The 17,689-nt window shown below is 45.9% G+C and overlaps 2 protein-coding genes across 2 annotated transcripts; both read left to right on the forward strand.

Annotated features, from left to right (window-relative positions):
- Window positions 1-74: 74 nt before the first annotated feature.
- On the forward strand, window positions 75-8,860 carry lmbr1l (limb development membrane protein 1-like). Its single transcript, XM_061272165.1, has 17 exons — window positions 75-327; window positions 2,856-2,940; window positions 4,284-4,317; window positions 4,555-4,694; window positions 4,760-4,863; window positions 4,926-5,049; window positions 5,114-5,182; window positions 5,257-5,321; window positions 5,416-5,488; window positions 5,551-5,640; window positions 5,702-5,778; window positions 5,845-5,922; window positions 5,991-6,064; window positions 6,142-6,232; window positions 6,726-6,792; window positions 6,937-7,098; window positions 7,571-8,860. The coding sequence occupies exons 1-17, from the start codon at window positions 265-267 to the stop codon at window positions 7,654-7,656; spliced, it is 1,482 nt and encodes a 493-aa protein (XP_061128149.1). The 5' UTR covers window positions 75-264; the 3' UTR covers window positions 7,657-8,860.
- Window positions 8,861-12,098: 3,238 nt separating this feature from the next.
- dhh (desert hedgehog signaling molecule) lies at window positions 12,099-16,154 on the forward strand. Its single transcript, XM_061272166.1, has 3 exons — window positions 12,099-12,868; window positions 14,728-14,989; window positions 15,148-16,154. The coding sequence occupies exons 1-3, from the start codon at window positions 12,485-12,487 to the stop codon at window positions 15,891-15,893; spliced, it is 1,392 nt and encodes a 463-aa protein (XP_061128150.1). The 5' UTR covers window positions 12,099-12,484; the 3' UTR covers window positions 15,894-16,154.
- The last annotated feature ends 1,535 nt before the right edge of the window (window positions 16,155-17,689 follow it).

Raw genomic sequence — 17,689 nt, forward strand, 5'->3', positions numbered from 1 at the left:
TGATGAGAAAGTCCCATGATTGACGGCTGGGCTACCTGTGGCAGACTCCTGTACTTAGCCCCGCCCCTCGGCCCCGCCCCCTAGCTTCTTAACCGAGTCGAGTAGCACGGTGCTAATCGTAGCACACTCAACCCGACCCGAGCTGCTCCACTCACTTTCCATCTGCGGCAATGTCGACGAGATGCACCGCCGACTCGTAGCATTCGGACGAGCAAAAGTGTTTGGCTCGTGAAGCCGATATTTCCTCTGTTATGGTGTCGGAGGATGGAAACGGACGACGTGTCGTTGAGGGAGCAACTTTTCCACAACCGTGTCCGGGAGACCATCGTAAGTGTGCGTGCGTGCGTTCGCTTTTCATTCTCCAAATGATAAAGAAACAATCCAAAAGCGCACGTGAAGTGACGTCCGCTGCTGGGGAGCCTTTTTGAATCGATGTCAACGCTACGTTACTTTTTATTCTTTTTTTTCCTTTTTTTTTTATGCACGGATGCAGCTGGTAGAGAGGGGAAATGGAGTGGCCTCATCACCCCTTGCTTTCGACAATACATTCTTCTCTCTTTTATTTTTTTACGTTTCTACTTCCAACTGATCTACACTAGCTACAAAAACAATGTTACTCAAGACAGAAATAAAAATAAATGTGTTTGCATCAGATAGCAGGAGATGCATTTAACCTGCTGCCATACTTTAGAATAAATCCTACCTTCTTAAATTGTGGTCAGGAAAATACATTTATTTGCAGCATTGAACGTGTTATTTGTTTTGTTGCATGATAGTTCTGTTAGGTCACTGTGGCATGCTGACTTTTTTTTTTTTTTTAATCAGTCAGTTTGCCCCTTTTTCATTTCCTTTGAAGCCTTCAAAGAGATGACTAAAAAGGCATTCCGGTAAGATTAGATTTTTTTTTCTGATTTGATTTTGTTTTCTCGCCTAAGATGTCAAATGTTACCAATCTGTACTTTATACATGAATTATGAAATGTATTTCACGTGAAGCACTTTGCGTCCTCTCTGAAAAGCGCTTCAGTATATAAATCTAATTGACTTAGTAAACGAATATAGCATTTACGTTTACGGTTGTTAGTCACAATAGCAACGTTTTGACTTGGCTTCTTCAAATACCTTAAAATGATGGTGAGGTCAAAAGGATGCTTTTAGTTTGCAGCACTGAAAAGCTTTGCTTTTAATTCTTCAAATAGCCCAAACATAGTTCAATTTGGAGATACCATATCTACAAGGTTGCACTTTACTCGGCTTCTCCACACTCGCTCGGCCCAACCAGAGTGACGTAAGAAAAGTTCAAGTGATCTTTCGAGTGTTTTCTGCTGCTGCCAAATTCTTTTGCTCAAAAGAAAACACCAATGTTGTGAGTCACGGCTGATAATTGGAGGACTTATTCCAGGAAGTGATTTTTTTTTTTTTTTTTTAACCCACGATGTGAATAGATTGCAGACTAGCTCTGCACTGTGAATCTTCATCTGGCATTTTTGCATATTTTCCACATTCCTGACTGACAAGTGCTAATTTTGTCATTAGCTTATTTTCAAATATTAGCGTCAACAGTTGCGGCAAGGATACTTGCTTGACTGCTTGAACGCTTGAGGAGATTGTCAAACCTTTGCTGAGCGTACAATTTGTGTTCGAACCAGACTTTGATGCCAAAGCTCGTCTTGTCCCTTCGTATTTGAGTACGGCAAATTCAAACTCGTCAAAACTCGGTCGTTGATCCCCTGGAGTTCTTTGGCGGAGGCACTCAATGTTCCAAAGACTATGTAAGAATTCCGGAGCCACACCCGGTACCTGGAGAAGGCCCAAGAAGGATGTCATGCGGGTAAATGACATGTGCAATAGCGTCTTGTGCACCTTTTGATCGTACGACAGCTAGGATTGGAGGTTAATTAACGTAACCGCGGCAACGCTACAGCATCACGTGTAAATACTCGTGTGAAGAAGCCTTGGATATTTTTTTCCCGGTATCTATTTCCAGATCAAATGTCTGAAAAGATGAAGAGAGAATTTGCCAATAATTTCAGGGACAATACTATGTTGGGATTAAATATCTTTATCCGGATATAAAATTGCCTATATAAATTTAACAAATGAGATTGTAAGGAATGGCTGTATTGAATTAGAATGCAAATTTTCTAATTAAAAAAAAAAAAAAATTCATTTTGATTTTTAAAAAACAAGAAAAATTATTCATTTTAGTTCTTTTTTTTTGTCATTAAATTTAATGTTTTTTTTTTATTCCCATCCCGACTTGAAAATCCCTTTGCCCCTTTTCCAAAGTAGGTCACCCGCCGTCCTGCCCCTCAGAATCGAGGGGGGCGGGGGTCCAACCCCCAAAACAACATTGCAGCGTACCCATTCATTCATGTCTTCATTGCATCTTTTCTGAAGAAAAAAAGAAAATTCAAAATTTCCTTTCTGCTTAGCACCCAAAGCGTTCTCACCATGCCGAAGTTGTCACGATGCCATTTCTGCAGGCAAATCTCACCGCATTGTCTTGCCGTTGTAAAATTAATTGCCCTGACTCACTCCTTTTTTTCCACACCGCCTCTTCTTGAGAGTTTGCAAATTTCTTGTCCTTCCAGTTCGGATTTGAAAATATGACATCCGGCACGAGCTCCTTCCGTCATCCAATAGCGTTGACCCACATCTTGGACAGCAGATATCGGCCATTGACTCTCATTAATCTCTTCTTTGCATCACTGTCACCCATTTGGAAGTCTTTGTTTGAATGAGCTAATCCTCCATCTGTCGGCGTGTCTCATCCATTTGTCCTCTTTGCGCCTCTTTTTTTTTATTTTGTTCAATTTGGACCTGTTTGGCCTCAAATGTGGATTGTGTGTGCAGATCTGCGTGCTGCTGTTTTCGTGCCTCTACATGGTCTCCTACCTCATCCTCGCCCGCTTCAAGAAGACTGCCGAGTTTGTCACAGGTGAGTCCAAATGTTTTGTTTGGAGGCTCGTCGACCTTAGAAAAAAGAAAAGCTGTTTGGGCCAAAGGTTCTGGATGCTTGTGCAAGAACGTTGGTGTGACTTTTTGAGCAGACCATCAAATCTTCAAATATTTATTCATCGCTTCCAAAAGCACAAACAAGCATAAATGTGGTTCCTCGTATTTATAAGCCGTTGCAATGTTTGCGCCAATGTCTGTCACGTGGCCCTAAAGGTGCAGAAGTTGTGTTTGGCATCTACGCCCCCTCCCCCGGGCCGGATCAAGACGAGGAGAATCTTGTTCCAAGATAAACAGCGCCTTGTACTTTGGGCTCGTTGCTTCAGGCTCTTTTTCTGCTGACACAAACATCCTGACATGTTTTCAACACAGACTTTTTTTGAGGATTAATTTGGGTGGGTTTTAAATTCCCTATAAAGTTTTGCAGTTGAGGTCCTTTTGTTGTATCATTTTTTTTGCTTTTGTGCACGTTTATGTGTGCGACTGTAGCGTTGATTGACGAGAATGGCGTGCTTGCATGTTTGGTTTTGTTGTCAAAAGTGGGGCGGAATCCTCTTCACATTTCTTTTGCGCTTACGGCGGTTATGTAAGCCATTCAATATCTTGGCTTCATTGAGAGCAGATGTTCCAACAGGCCAAGTGGCTTTGCATCTGTTGCCGCGCCAGGTCCGCCGTGCGTTAAATAGCAGCAGCGCGCCAACAATGAATCGCAAGAGGATTAGGGACAGTGAAGAGAAAATAAAGGAGGGTGACGGGATTCTGACTTTTTTTCCTTCTGAATTCTGACTTGAATTAAAAAAAAAAAAAGTCAGAATTATGAGGGGGAAAAAAAGTTAGCATCCGGTCCCTCTCCTTTTTTTTTTTTTCCCCTTCTTCACTGGCCCTAATTTTCTTCCGTATTGTTAAGAGGAGCCCAAAACTATTTTATTTATTTATTTATTTTTATTTTTTTATTTTTCTTCTTCATGGATGCCTTTGAAGCTAACAAGAAAGTTGACATTCCCACTGACAATTTTTTTGTTGTCCTAATTGTTGTTAAGTTATTTATGACTTACTTGGGACATTTTATTATTGTCCTGTTTTTTTTTCCTTTTACATTTTACCAATATCTATTCCTGTTTTTAAGCTCGAAATACAATTGATTCATTCATACCTCTGATCGTACATTCCAAAAAAATCCTCCCTATGAGCCCAGTGACAACTTTTCATTTCTCTATGGCTTGGCCTTCACCTCTGCTCCACGAGCACGTGTCCAAAACATGACCTCCTTAAAATCCGAAACAATATTATTCAAAACCCTGAACGCTGTGCTGTGCTCTCTTTCAGATGATATCGAGGATGCCACGGTCAACAAAATTGCGTAAGTGTCACGCTAATCATTAATCGTCTCTCGTTGATTGTCGTCCGTGTGAGTGAATGGTCCGTTTATTACCCGGCCGAGTGTGCTTGTCCCTTTGCCCCGACACGCTGGCACTGTCGTCTTACCTCGGCGACTCATCTTAGACTTTGCCCCTGTGCAAAAGCAAACAAACAAACAATGCAAAGGTGACTGCTGGTTTGAGTGTGCTCCCCCCCTCCCCTCCCTTTCCCTTCCCAGGCTGTGGCTGTGCACGTTCACGCTGTCGGTGGCCGCCTGCGCCGTGCTGCTCCTGCCCATCTCCATTGTGTCCAACGAGGTGCTGCTCGCCTTCCCGCACAGCTACTACGTGCGATGGCTCAACGGCTCGCTCATCCACGGTACATTTGCATCTCGGCTGCGTTCCACAAAGTACCGGAAAAATGACCTCCTTGTCTTTTGTCAGGGTTGTGGAACCTGGTTTTCCTTTTCTCCAACTTGTCCCTGGTCTTCCTCATGCCATTCGCTTACTTCTTCACCGAGTCCGAAGGCTTCGTAGGCTCCAAGAAGGTAAGGGCGCTCCGCTTTTGGACAAAGAGCGACTGGAGAGCTAACGTGGGGCTCACGCCTAGGGCGTCATGGCGAGAGTGTACGAGGCGGTGGTTCTGCTGCTGCTCCTGGCCCTGCTGGTGTTGGGCATGGTGTGGGTGGCCTCGGCACTTCTCCACCACAACGTGGCCAGGAAGAGCCTCTACGGTGAGTCGCCATCTCCGCCACCCCTTGATAACTTTGGGTCTTCTCATGTGTGTTGTGTTTGCAGACATGTGGGAGTACTACCTTCCCTACTTGTACTCGGGCATCTCCCTCTTCGGAGTGCTGCTGCTGCTGCGTAGGTCTCGCTCGGAAAGTTCTGCACGGTTACCACATGGCGGCTGATTTTTTTTTTTTTTTGTCTCTCCTCAGTGTGCACGCCTTTCGGCTTGTCTCGGATGTTCAGCGTCACCGGCAGCCTCCTGGTCAAACCTCGGGTGAGTGACATTGTTTTTTTTAAATTTATTCATATAGCTCACAGGTGTTTAAAAATAGCAGCTTTGAAGGTGAACTTTTCCGACTCGTCCGCAGCTCCTCGAAGATGTGGACGAGGCCCTCAGCTGCACCACGTTGGAGGAGGACTCGCTCTCCAGGAAATTAAAGCGTGAGTTGCCCTTCTCGCTTCCCTCCATTGCTCGTGAAGTTTGACGGTTTGCTCGGGTGAAGGTGGCCGATCGGAGTCCTGCTGGGTCAAGCTGAACGTCGAGGCGATGAAGAAAGAGCAGCAAGCGCTCCGAACAAAGCGCACGGCCTTGGGTGCGTTTCGCCTCGCCGTCGGCCACGCCCGGCCGCCGCTAACTCTTTTCGACCTTTTCAGAGACGCGAAGGAAAGCTTCGGCCTGGCAGAGAAACTTGGGCTACCCGCTGGCCATGCTTCTGCTCCTCGCCCTCACCGTAAGCATGTTCTCGCGGGCCGGCCGAAATTCCACGGCAGCCGTGCTAACGTTTTTGCATCTTCAGGTGTTGTGTGTACTGATGGTGTGTTTCAACGTGCTGGAATTGCTCCTGGACGAGACGGCGATGCCCAGAGGGATGGAAGTAAGGATTTGCTGGGAGCTGCTGCCTTGCGTGTGTCGCCGAGTGACAGCTTCTGTATGTGCTTTCAGGACCCCCACCTTGGGATGGCCTCCTTCTCCATGTTTGGCTCATTGGGTGCTGCGGTTCAAGTGGTCCTCATTCTGTATCCTTTGAAGAGAGTCGGCTATTTTGTGTTTGCTGATGGTTTTTAAAAAATTTGTCCTCAACGGTGGCCGGCAGCTACCTGATGGTGTCGTCCGTTGTTGGCTTCTACAGTTCTCCTCTCTTCACTGGGTTGGTGCCTCGTGCAAGGAACACGAACCTCACACAGGTACCCGATTCCTTGTATCTTTTTTTTTTGCGTGTGGTCTTTTTGTCTAAAATGAGATGATGCACATGCTCCCACAATATAAGAAATGTTGCGCAATCAATTGTTATCCGGCGCGCTTGTCACCTGTAGTTAGCTTGCTAGCTATTTAGCAATTGGCCAGGACACTCTTGGAAATTAGATTTTTGATTTCTTTAGAATTAATTAAAAGAATTAAAAGGAGACCACCATTCTGAAGTCTCATTTTACTTGCTTTCTGGCAGAGTTTTGTTTTTTATCATTTGAAATTTTCATAGAATCACTCGTGTTTGAAAATATTTTGTGATATTTTATTTATTTATTTATTTTACTGCTCCATCTTTTCTACTATATTGCTTGTTTGTTCACTTTGAGGTTTGTTGCCCAAAATATAAAGTATGTTGTAAATAAAATCTCTTATTTCTCTTGTGGTTCTGTTCATAAACTGCATTTTTTTTTTTCCTTTGGTCCCCTTTAGATGATTGCCAACTGTGTTTCTCTTCTCATCCTGAGCTCGGCACTTCCAGTCTTTTCACGTACACTCGGTAAGTAGAAAGAAGCAGGCAAGCACGGTCAGCTTTTTTTTTTTTTGTTTTTTTGCACTTGTAGTTTTAATAACTGCCACACGAGGGCGTTAGAAGCCTTTAGGAAGCCAAACTCGAGCGTTGCACTTCTCTCTTGCTTTTTAGGGATCACGCGCTTCGATCTGCTGGGAGATTTCGGCCGCTACAACTGGCTTGGGAATTTCTACGCCGTGTTTCTCTACAACATGCTGTTTGCCGGCCTCACCTCCGCCTCCCTGATCAAGACGGTCACCTGGGCGGTGCAGAGGGAACTCATCCGGGCGTTTGGTGGGTCTTTCATTATTTATTTATTTATTTAGTTTCCCCCAAAGTGGCCTTACGGCATGAGCGTTTTTGAACTGAGTGCCCTTGGATGGCCGTCCAGCCTTTCCCAGCATGGGCCCCATTTCCCTGTGGGCTGGCCGCTTTTCCTCAGATAGAAAGAATACAATTTGTACAGGAAAGTGTAAAAGGACAGGAGGAGATTCAGATCCCCTCGGGGGGGACCCGCCGCCCTCGACCCCTTTGCAGCGCACGCACACACGGAGTCTCCGCCCAACACAAACACACACAGTGGCCCTTCCGTACAGTTCAGATAGCATCTCTGCGCTAAGGCCACCTGACTTATTCTTTCCCTTTGCCTCCCAGCTCACTTTTGTTCCATGATGAATTGAGTCTGCTTTCACCTCGGCCCCTCTTTTCCCTCTTTTTAGCACCCCGCCCTGCGATTGTGTAAATCTCATTCTCTACCTTTTTGCAGGTCTCCACCGACTGCCCTTAACCGTCTCACGCTCGACCGTACCCTTCAGACTCCTCCTGGCCAGCGGATTGTCCAAAATCCAATGACTGGGACCTTGTCGTCGCTTTTTTATTTTTATTTTTAAAGGCTTGAGCCAAATACACATCTCGTCGTCATTGGCGACGTGGCCTGCACTGAGCAAAGAAGGATGAGACTGTGTGCAGTGGGTGCTCCGCTCAGATGTTGCAGAAGATGAACAAAACCTCAAGGCTCGTTCCTTGTTGGGCTTGGAGATGGGCCCAACAGGTGCAACCTGAGATGCGGTTCTGAGGACGAAAGCCATATTACATAGGCGATGGCGACTTGTGAAAAAGTGCAAGTCAGCAAAGCTATTTTCAAGTGAGGTCGTTTCCTCTTCCGGTTCTAGGTTGAGTGAGCGCTCACGCTGGTTTTCTTTGTGACTCGCCCGCACTTTCTTCTCTCTCAAAGGGCGCACCACGCTTTTAAGAGTTGGAATCTGATTTCCATCTGGTGCGGCCTGGACCGCTGCACGGTCGATCGCTCGGTCGCTCGGCAAAGCAGCACAGACAAAATGGCACCATAAGGGTTTTCAGTTCCTTTGGAGAAAGTTTTTTTTTTTTTTCCTTTTGTAGATGAGCAAGTTTACAAAGTCGAACAGTGTGACTTACAAAGATGCTCGAAACAAAAGCGTTGTCTTATGCATTAATGACCCTTGGGGGCGACGTGTGACGTGGACCAACCATACTGTGAATGATGACCATGATGCCATTTTATGGGCAAGTGCAATACGTAACATTTAAAAGTGATTTTTTTTTTTTTTTATGTGCTCGTCTCAGCTGCCTCTTGTTTAGTCGCTTTCAATTTTGGGGTAACTTGCGTTATTACGTCTTGATAGGCCGAGAAGGCCAAACTGGTCAGTTTGCCTTCCTCTGCTCTGTCGACGTCGCTGTGACCAGCAGGGGGCAGTCTATCTCAAATTTATCAATCTGTGTTTTCTGTGCGGTCTTTACTGACCTTTTTATTAAAAAAGAAAAAAATTGACCACCACATTGTATGATCACTCTGAGGATTGTCCTCTCACTTTTTGTCTTTTTGAATCAGCTGGAACACAATATTTACTCATTTCACACGCGAGGAGCTTTACGTCACGGGTTTTTACGTATGTTAAATTGTCGAACGTAATACCGGATCTTTAGAGTACGACTCAAAGATTGCCAAATAGTTCTCATTGTTTACTTTAAAACACTGTTGTCATTTTAACAGGAAAACTAATAAAAAATGTCTTTATTTTTTTTGTTTCCTTTTGCTGATTCTGCAACAAAAGCATTGGGCTGATGGATCCTGATGACCTCCACCCGTCTGGTTACATTTCTTTTAATCAGCTCGAGAAGAATGCTGTATTTTGGTTTGTCTTTCAGCAAGGCCCAACCACACTTTTGCGGTGGAGCCCACGCTTTCCCTTTTTCCTTGCAAGTGCCTGATTAAAAAAAAAAATTGTCAGGACTGACATTCTCTCCTTCACGTCTCCGCCACAGTCGGCTCGCCGCCTTTCTTCCGTCACTCTTCCTTGCCCATTGTCCATTTCCTCATCCCATTTTTTTCTGAAGGCAGTTCAAGAGAAGGCCGACTCTTGATTAATTTCTTTGGCTTAAATTTTTTTTTCTTGTTTTGTTTAGTTGGATGTCTTAATCACGCTTATTTTCTGAAGGGTTTGTTTTGCATTGCGTTTCCTCTGCAAAAAGGAAATGTACTCAGACGTGGACGTTTGTGCACATCTGGAGGCTCGTTGAGGTCTGAGGAAGTTCCAGATAGAGCTTTTGTTGACAGACTGACACGTGCACTTTTACTCCGTCTAATTTTCATGCATTTGCCAACAAACAGGCTGTCGTGGTTGCCATATGATCACACCCCCCCCCCCTTTTCCACAATAGCCCAAATCTGCTTACCGTAATTTTCGGACTATAAATTGCGTTTTTTTTCATAGTTTGGGTGGGTGGGGGGCGACTTATACTCAGGAGCGACTTATATACATATATATGTTGTTTTTTTCACTGTTTGGGCATTTTATGGCTGGTGCGACTTATACTCCGGTGCGACTTATAGTCCGAAAATTACGGTATATTTCATTGAAACCCACATTGGAACATTTTGTTGGTGTTGCGTTGACCTCTAACCTGAGGTAGCACAGGAGCAGCACCTGAGGGACAGGAGAAGATTTATTCCAAGCAAGAATGCTTCTCATGTCACCCACTCGGGTAACACACGGGTTGCTGGCCGTATCTCGGACAAGGCTGCTCGTAATGGGGTGAGATAGGCTATCTTTATTGTCAAAACATAAGAATGAAGAGAGGGAGGGAGGGGGAGACAGATTAGCTTTCCTGACAGTGGGTCGTTTGAACTGGATGCCAAAATGAATTAGACGCCGTTGCGCCGGCCGGCCGGCCGGCCCTCGTTTGTGTGCTCGCAAGTGAGCGAAGCACTCACAGGAAAAAGGCGAGACCCGCCGGCTAATCAGCTGATAACGCCACTCGCGCTCTCTGCCCGGCCGGCATCCTGCGTGCACGCTCGCGCCACGCTTGCTTCACACGGGAAGTCCTCCTTCACTTTGAAATGATTATTTTGCTACTTTTGGGGGCCAGGTTGCTGAATGTTAAAAGAAAAAGTGCATCATATCTATCCATTGAGGTGCTTGTTTGGGTTCAGGAAGTTCCACCCTTTTTTTTTTTTGTCTTCTCCACCTCAATGTCTCCTTGGCCTCCTTCAAATTTTGTGGCTTAACAAAGTGGGATGCAATATGGTGGTGAGCCTGCAAGTGCACGAAAATGCCCCACCCTGCCTCTTCCTGCGCCGATAACGAAGTGAGAGCTGCCGCCACCGCCGCCGCCGTGCAGAGGGAAAGACCCTTCGAGCGGCCTCCATCTGAGGAAGTGGAACCTGCACAGCGTTTCTCGGACAAGACAAACACGTGAGATGTCAAAGCCGCCATCTGACTGCAGCTCTGTCCGTCCCCCCCCCCCCCCCTGAACATTGGATCCAAAACCCTTTGTGGAGAATAAGATGAGGTGCTGACCTGGGGAAGGAGGGAGGAGAGATGTCATTTGCATTGGTGTGGCTTTGCAGGAAGCTCAAGCGCATGTACTCCCATCCTGAATCGGACGGGGGAGTTAAAAAGTTCACAAGAAGCAACATGGGGGAGGCCCAAGGATCGGCCGCCAAAATAAGACAAAACAAAACTAATAAGCACAACTTTTTATCCATCTCCATCCCACAGACGCTGGCTCGCTTCCTTCCTTCCCCCACCTCCCCCCTTTCATGTTACATTCTCAAATTGCTTTGATGAAACGTGTCGACATGGTGAAGATGTAAAAGTTTTTTTTTTTGGGGGGGTCTGAGTCATGGAAGCCGACATCTCTCATCTGTGCTGCTTATGCCAGACTTGTGCTGTCTTTTGTTTATTCATTAGGACAGGAAAATGCTGTTTCACTCTGACACCCCTCCCTACAACATCCGGGATCTTCTGGAACCTCCCAGCTCGGATGCTTGGGATGCAACCTTTGGTGACCTTTACAAGAACGTTGCAGCCAATGCTGATCTCATTTCGCTGGTTGAACACAAGTGATGGAGCAACACATGTAGACAGATAACCATCTTATTTTTCATATTTTCTTTTATCTTCTGGAAAGAAAGACTCTCAATGCAGGTTACCGTGACCGTCTTCATGTGTAGGCCATGTTATACTGCCCCCAAGTGGCCAATATGTGCACAGCAGAAGGAGAAGGGCAATCTCCATTATATTGAAGAAAAAAAGATGGGGCAAAGTTATTGAAGTGTGTCATTATTGAATGTTTAATAAAAATTCAATATAGCAGTCCTCATTTATTATTATTAATATTATAAAATCATTATTATGACTAATATTAAATATTATGAGACGGATTAGGATTTTTGTTGTTTTTTGTGGTGGAGGCTGGAAAAATTGTTTGATAGAGTACGAGTATATGGTGACGGAACAAACTAAACTTGAATACGTCAAAGTGTCACTATTAGTCTTAGGACTGCTAACAATCGCACCCTCCCCCTTCATAGCATTATTATCAGACGCATTTCATGTCTCTATTGTTCTAAGGCGGATAAAAATAAAGATGTTTTCCAGTGTTTCTGAGTGAAAGGTCTTGGGGGCACCAGCTTGGTTCCTCAAACACGGGAAGTAAGGCGGACTTTTCGGGGTGTCAAGGCTGGACACTTGTTTTTCACTGCATGACCTTCACTTTCAAGTCCATCTATTAATAACACACTTTTTTTTTCTCCTAACCTTCTAAATATTTGACCTGTTTTTCCTGGTTATTGATTAATGAGCCAAAAGTGCATTTCAACTGTCTCGCCTCATTTGTCTTGGATCCAAGCAAAGTAGCCCGAACGAACATCCGAGATGGTGTCATTGTGTTAACACAAGCGGACTGACTAATCATGTGTCCTTTCAAAGGTTGGATTGGAGGAGGCGTGTGCTGTCCTGGCGCGGTGGGAGGAAGGGAGGGCAATCTGCTGCCGCCGACTCTAATAAGACCCAAATGGCTGCTGCAAGGTGGCCAGCAGCGCGGCAAGTCAACAAGAGCGCAGAAGGACGCGCATGACCGAGTGAGACTCGCTCCGACTTGAAAAAGCGCGCACAAGAGGATGACGGCGTGACACTCGCTCCGATTTCAAGGCGCGCCCCACTACGCGCGACGCACCGGGCGGGACTTGAGCGACGTGACAGGTAGACAAGATGAAGATGACTTTCGGTGCTCAGGTGGCTTCCAACCAGCTCATACGCACGTGGTCAAACTTCAAGACCTCATACGGAAATGTGTTGTAGGTGCTGATGAACTAGTACTCTCCGCTTCCATTTCAAACCAAAGGGATGTCCGAACCCTGATGCTCAAGCTAGCAGCGTTTTGGAATGGAGCAAGATTTGAGCATCCCCCCCACCTGAAGCATCAAGACTCCCAAATGAAGCAGCCCCGCTGGGCCAGGAGCTCCCGGCTGGGTCTGCTCGCCCTGTGGACCTGCCTGTGCCTGGCCGAGGGATGCGGCCCGGGCACGGGCTACGGCGTCCGCTCCAGGCCGAGGAAACTCACGGCCATGCGCTACAAGCAGTTCTTCCCCAACTTCTCCGAGAACAACCTGGGAGCCAGCGGGAGAGCGGAGGGCAAGATCACCAGGAACTCTGAGCGTTTCAACGAGCTGGTGTGCAACTACAACCCGGATGTTGTCTTCAAAGATGAGGAGAACACCAACGCGGATCGCTTCATGACTAAGGTAGCTTGTTTTCACCTTCATTCATTGTTTGGGACTTGACCTTGCTCCTGGCACAAACACATTTCCACCTCCCTTCTTTTAAGATAAGAATAAAGAAGGGAAAAAAAATCAGCACTCCCCCATAAGAGGCCCAGCTCCTTTTAATATTTAACCAAACACCTTGAAGACTGTTCGGACAGGTGCACCCTGAAAAATTCCTTTTTTAAAAAATAATATCTTCAAGGCACTTTGCGTCTGGATTGGAGCAATTTGCGAGCCCGAGCGTGATTTGTGGCTCGGTTTGCTTTTTTAGGCACTAAATGTGGCCCATGAATATCGGCGCTTGTGATGCGTGCCCTTCTCATGCCCACTTTTGGCCGTTTTGGCCGGTTTGCCCAAATGTGAAAGCGGTTCTTTGTGCACCACTTGGAGAAAGGTCGCCTATACGAAATTCCCGCCTGCTGAAGTAATGGCACCGTTGGAAAAGCCACTATTGTAGTTGTGACAATGAAACGCCTCTCTCTCTTCAACGACGTTTGCTTTCTGTGCCTCTTTCTCACCCTTTGCTGTCACATTCCAACGCGCACGCCAATACAATTTCCCAGCGGCCTCGCGCATATTTGCTAGCGGCGCTCAGATCCGCCTTCTCCCACAGCTTCTCGGCAAATGCCGTTCGCTCGCGAGAGACGATGACATCGCTTTCTTCACCGACGCCGGCCCACGGGAGGCTGAGGAGTCACCGCTCTGATCTCGAGTCTCACGCTCGGCGCAGCTGGCAAGGACAGAGAAAGGCCTTGATTATTCTGTCACCCCGTCAAAAAAGGCAAAGGAATGCGGCGGCCGAGTCGTAGCCTTTTTCTTACAATCTCGTGGAGGAGGAATTCTTGTGCCAGTAGACAAGCAATTAAAACATGAGGGAGAAGGTGTTGAAAAAGTCAGATGGAGTCCAATTCTCCATGGTCACGCTTGGACTCGCATATTGCGCTCAGCTTCACCCTGTTAATAAATGATAACAACATTTGTGGTTGAGTGGCCTTCAAACATCCGCGAAACAAATGCAAAGCAATCTGGGCCAAATATGGCCCACCACATCATTTTACGTGGGCCGCAAAAGCAAACACCTGTATCCGATTTTCCGTCGCAAAATCTTGAGCTATCGAAGAGGAAAATTAAGGCGTTCACTCTGGAAAATTTTGCAAAGTCCAATTCAAAAGCCATATTGCTTATCCATCTTTGGCGTTTGATCTCAGAGTGAAATCTGCCGGAGTGCGGAGCTCGTGGGCACAACCGGAACTCGTTTTGAGAATTGTTTCCATGAGAAGAATGTCAGAAAGATGCCTGGAAAGCTGGATTGGGTTTGGTTGTGTGCGTAGGAGTGCAACCAAAATGTCATTCAACATTTTTGACTGTTTTAGTATGGTTCAGTATTGTAAAAGCGCCTCCCACCAAAATAAATAGCTAATAACTAGCTAATAAATATTTGTATTTGGTTTTAAAGGAATGTAAATATAAAAAAATATTTAGATTTGTTGTTCCAGACTAGCTTCACTCTCCATAGAAGAAAACATCAGTCCAATTTAATCCTGTCCTAAATTTCACAGCAGCTTCAGTCACAGTTGAAAACCTCATAGCGCCCTCTAGTGCACAACAGGAAGAATGCACCTACTTCGGCAGCGAGTCTCTTCGGCACAATTTACTCTTTGCAGTGTTTCCCAACCTTGCCAAAGCACCCATTTTCCTTTTAGACAACCCAAAAAGACCAAATAGTGAATTCTTGATGATCTTGTCTAAAATTTACTCTGTTGGTGTTTTTCTTATCACATGCTAATGACTTAATTTGACACTGACCCCCCCTCCCCTTTTGTATTTGCTTCTTGTAGCGCTGTAAGGAATGTTTGAACAGGCTGGCGATCGCCGTGATGAACCAGTGGCCAGGGGTGCACCTGCGAGTGACGGAGGCCTGGGACGAGGACGGCCACCACCCTGCCGGATCCCTGCACTACGAAGGTCGGGCCGTGGACATCACGACCGACGACAGAGACACGGACAAATACGGGCTGCTGGCCCAGCTGGCTGTGGAGGCGGGCTTCGACTGGGTCCACTACGAATCCAAATATCACATCCATTGCTCTGTCAAAGCCGGTAAGATCACTCTGCAAAAGAGAATTCATGTCCCGAACTTGCATGGTTGAAGGTCGTTGAAGGTCATGTGCATAGATGGGTGTACTCATTTGTGGAGATATGACATTTAATGGGTTTCCTGATTTTTTGGGGGATTGTTGTTTGGTCTCTTTCTGCAGATCACTCGGTGGCTGTGGAAAAAGGAGGCTGTTTCCCAGGCTGGGCCCGGGTGACTGTTGCTGGAGGAAAGCAGAAAAGCATGTCCTCACTCACCCCCGGGGACAAAGTGATGGCCGCGTCGACCTCGGGTCAACTCGTATTCAGCTCGGTTCTGCTCTTTCTACACTGGGACCGGGCGGCCCGGGTGACCTTTCTGTCTCTGGAGACGGAAGACGGACATCGATTGGCCATCACGCCGCACCACCTGCTCTTCTTGGACCCCGGCTGCGCGCTTGACGATAGCAAGTACCAAGCGCGATTCGCTAGCAGAGCCAGAGCCGAGCACTGCGTTCTGATCCGGCGGGCAGACGGGCAGATAGGGCCGTCTCGAATCCGTTCGCTTTCCGTGGAAGAGAGCACGGGGGCTTACGCGCCTTTGACAGAAGACGGAACTTTGTTTGTGGACGGCGTGTTGGTGTCCAGCTACGCGCTAGTGGAAGGGCAGCTGCTGGCGCACTGGGCCTTTGGACCTCTGCGATTTATCTCCTCAGTCCAGCGCCTATTTTGGGGAGAAGAGACGACTGGCACCAACACAACCTGGCTCCGTCGTAATGGAGCTTTTGACGTGAACACTTCTCTTCCCAGATGTCAGGAGGGAGCTCGGAGAATGCCAATCCCGCGTCAGGCATCAAACGTGCACTGGTATGCTCGACTTTTGTACAGTGTGGGATGTATGGTTTTAGACTCCAACTCTTTTCATCCTTAAAGGTATAGCGTTCTTCTCTTTTGTTCACTTCCACCGTATGATAACTCAACCTCACTCTGTCTGTGCACTGGGTCGTTTGTAATTATTCTTTGGAATATTTTTCACATGCATTATTAGAATTTTGCCAAATCAATAGATTCTATATTTTTCTACCATCTGAAACGTAATATATATTTCATATTTTAATAAATGCACCATATGTATTGTATGTTTTCACCTTTTGTCATCAAACAATTAAAATGTGATTTAACGAGAGAATAATGTTTTCTGTTTTAATCAAAAAATACGCTTTTCCTTTTTCTTCTTCTTCTGTGGAGTCTATTGGCAGTTAGTGAACGACCTTACTGGCGCAGTAACGCCACCTACTGATAGTGTCCATCCATTGCAAGGCAACCAATGTGAGTTGAAGGAGTGTATGCTGCCATCTAGCGGTGGTTCTCTTAAGTCCACTCGCGTCTCAAATTTTGCTCATGCCCCGTTTATTTCTTGCTGCACACTACATTTTAGTTAAAGTGGATTCTTAGAATTCCTAAAATATGAAGTAATTGCTCTACTTAAGCACATTTTCCAGTTATCTGTATTGGAGTATATATTTTTTTTACTTTGACACATGGCCAAATCAGGTTGAAATATTGTACCTAATTGTCCCGAGCAGACCACAGTGGAGCGCTCCCAGATCGATATTAGGTCGAGTGATTTGCGTATCAACCTGGCTCTTGTCCGGTTACCTGATTCATGCTCTGTTGTAAACACTGTGTGTGTCATTTGAGGGATTATCCTTGAGATGCAGGGAGGCAGATGGGAAGGGAGTCACTCTTCTTTGCTGCCGGCGAATGGGAGCAATCGGGTGCCCCTAATACCACCCTCGATTTACAGCCATTGGCCAATCGGCCTGTCCTCCAAGCAGTCTCGCCTCCCCGCCCCCTAAAAAAAATCTAATCCAATCTTGCTAAATCTGAATGGGGAGGTAACTAATCCTATGCAAAGGCCTAGTAACAACCTATTTTCAAAATGAAAACCTGCTTGTATTATTCCTCTTGAATAGGCAGGACGAAATAGACCATTTTTACACTTTTGTTAAAGTACAATTCTTTGATATTGAACCTCGAGGGTCTTCCTTAATATGTTGTGTGGATTTCAATTCTGGTAAGAAGTGTTGAGAATTTGGAGTCATACAAAGATCTCCACATACAAGCAACAGTGCAGTGACAATATTAATTATCAGTATTATGATTAAGGTCGTCAATACAAACTAGTATCGAAGTTGGAGGGCGTTCATTTGACTGTTAAGCAACATACTACCGTTTCATATGTTGTTTATGATTCCAGCCAAACGCAGCAGAATCGTGGCAAATAAATCAGGATCAAAATAATCTGCTTCAACGCTTAACCAAATCAAATCAAAATCAGCGCCACCGGGTCGGGTCATCCACGACAACAGTGCGTCGGTCGCACGAAACCGCCTGCAGTTATAACAACCTAATGAAAATGGCTCCCATGCTTTGGAAAGTGAATTGACCTCCAGTACGATCGAGTGTTAATATCCTCCATGTTTCCACGCTGTGCCTGCCAACTAGCACAACTCATGTGCAGGAAAAGATAAACAATGCAGAACGTTTTTTATTTTATATGCCCGAACGTTGACACACTGCGTGTCGCATAATTGGGTGATTTTTAGAGCGCTGGTAAATGTTCTTTTGGCGCAGTTTGGTCCAGTGTGAACTGGAATGTAGCTAAAAGAAAAGGGTTGGTTTCAAAGTTAAGAGATAAGTAACAATATGTTGCCAAGTAAAACA

The sequence above is a fragment of the Syngnathus typhle genome, linkage group LG2, assembly GCF_033458585.1.
Source record: "Syngnathus typhle isolate RoL2023-S1 ecotype Sweden linkage group LG2, RoL_Styp_1.0, whole genome shotgun sequence".
NCBI classification, from domain to species: Eukaryota; Metazoa; Chordata; class Actinopteri; order Syngnathiformes; family Syngnathidae; genus Syngnathus; species Syngnathus typhle.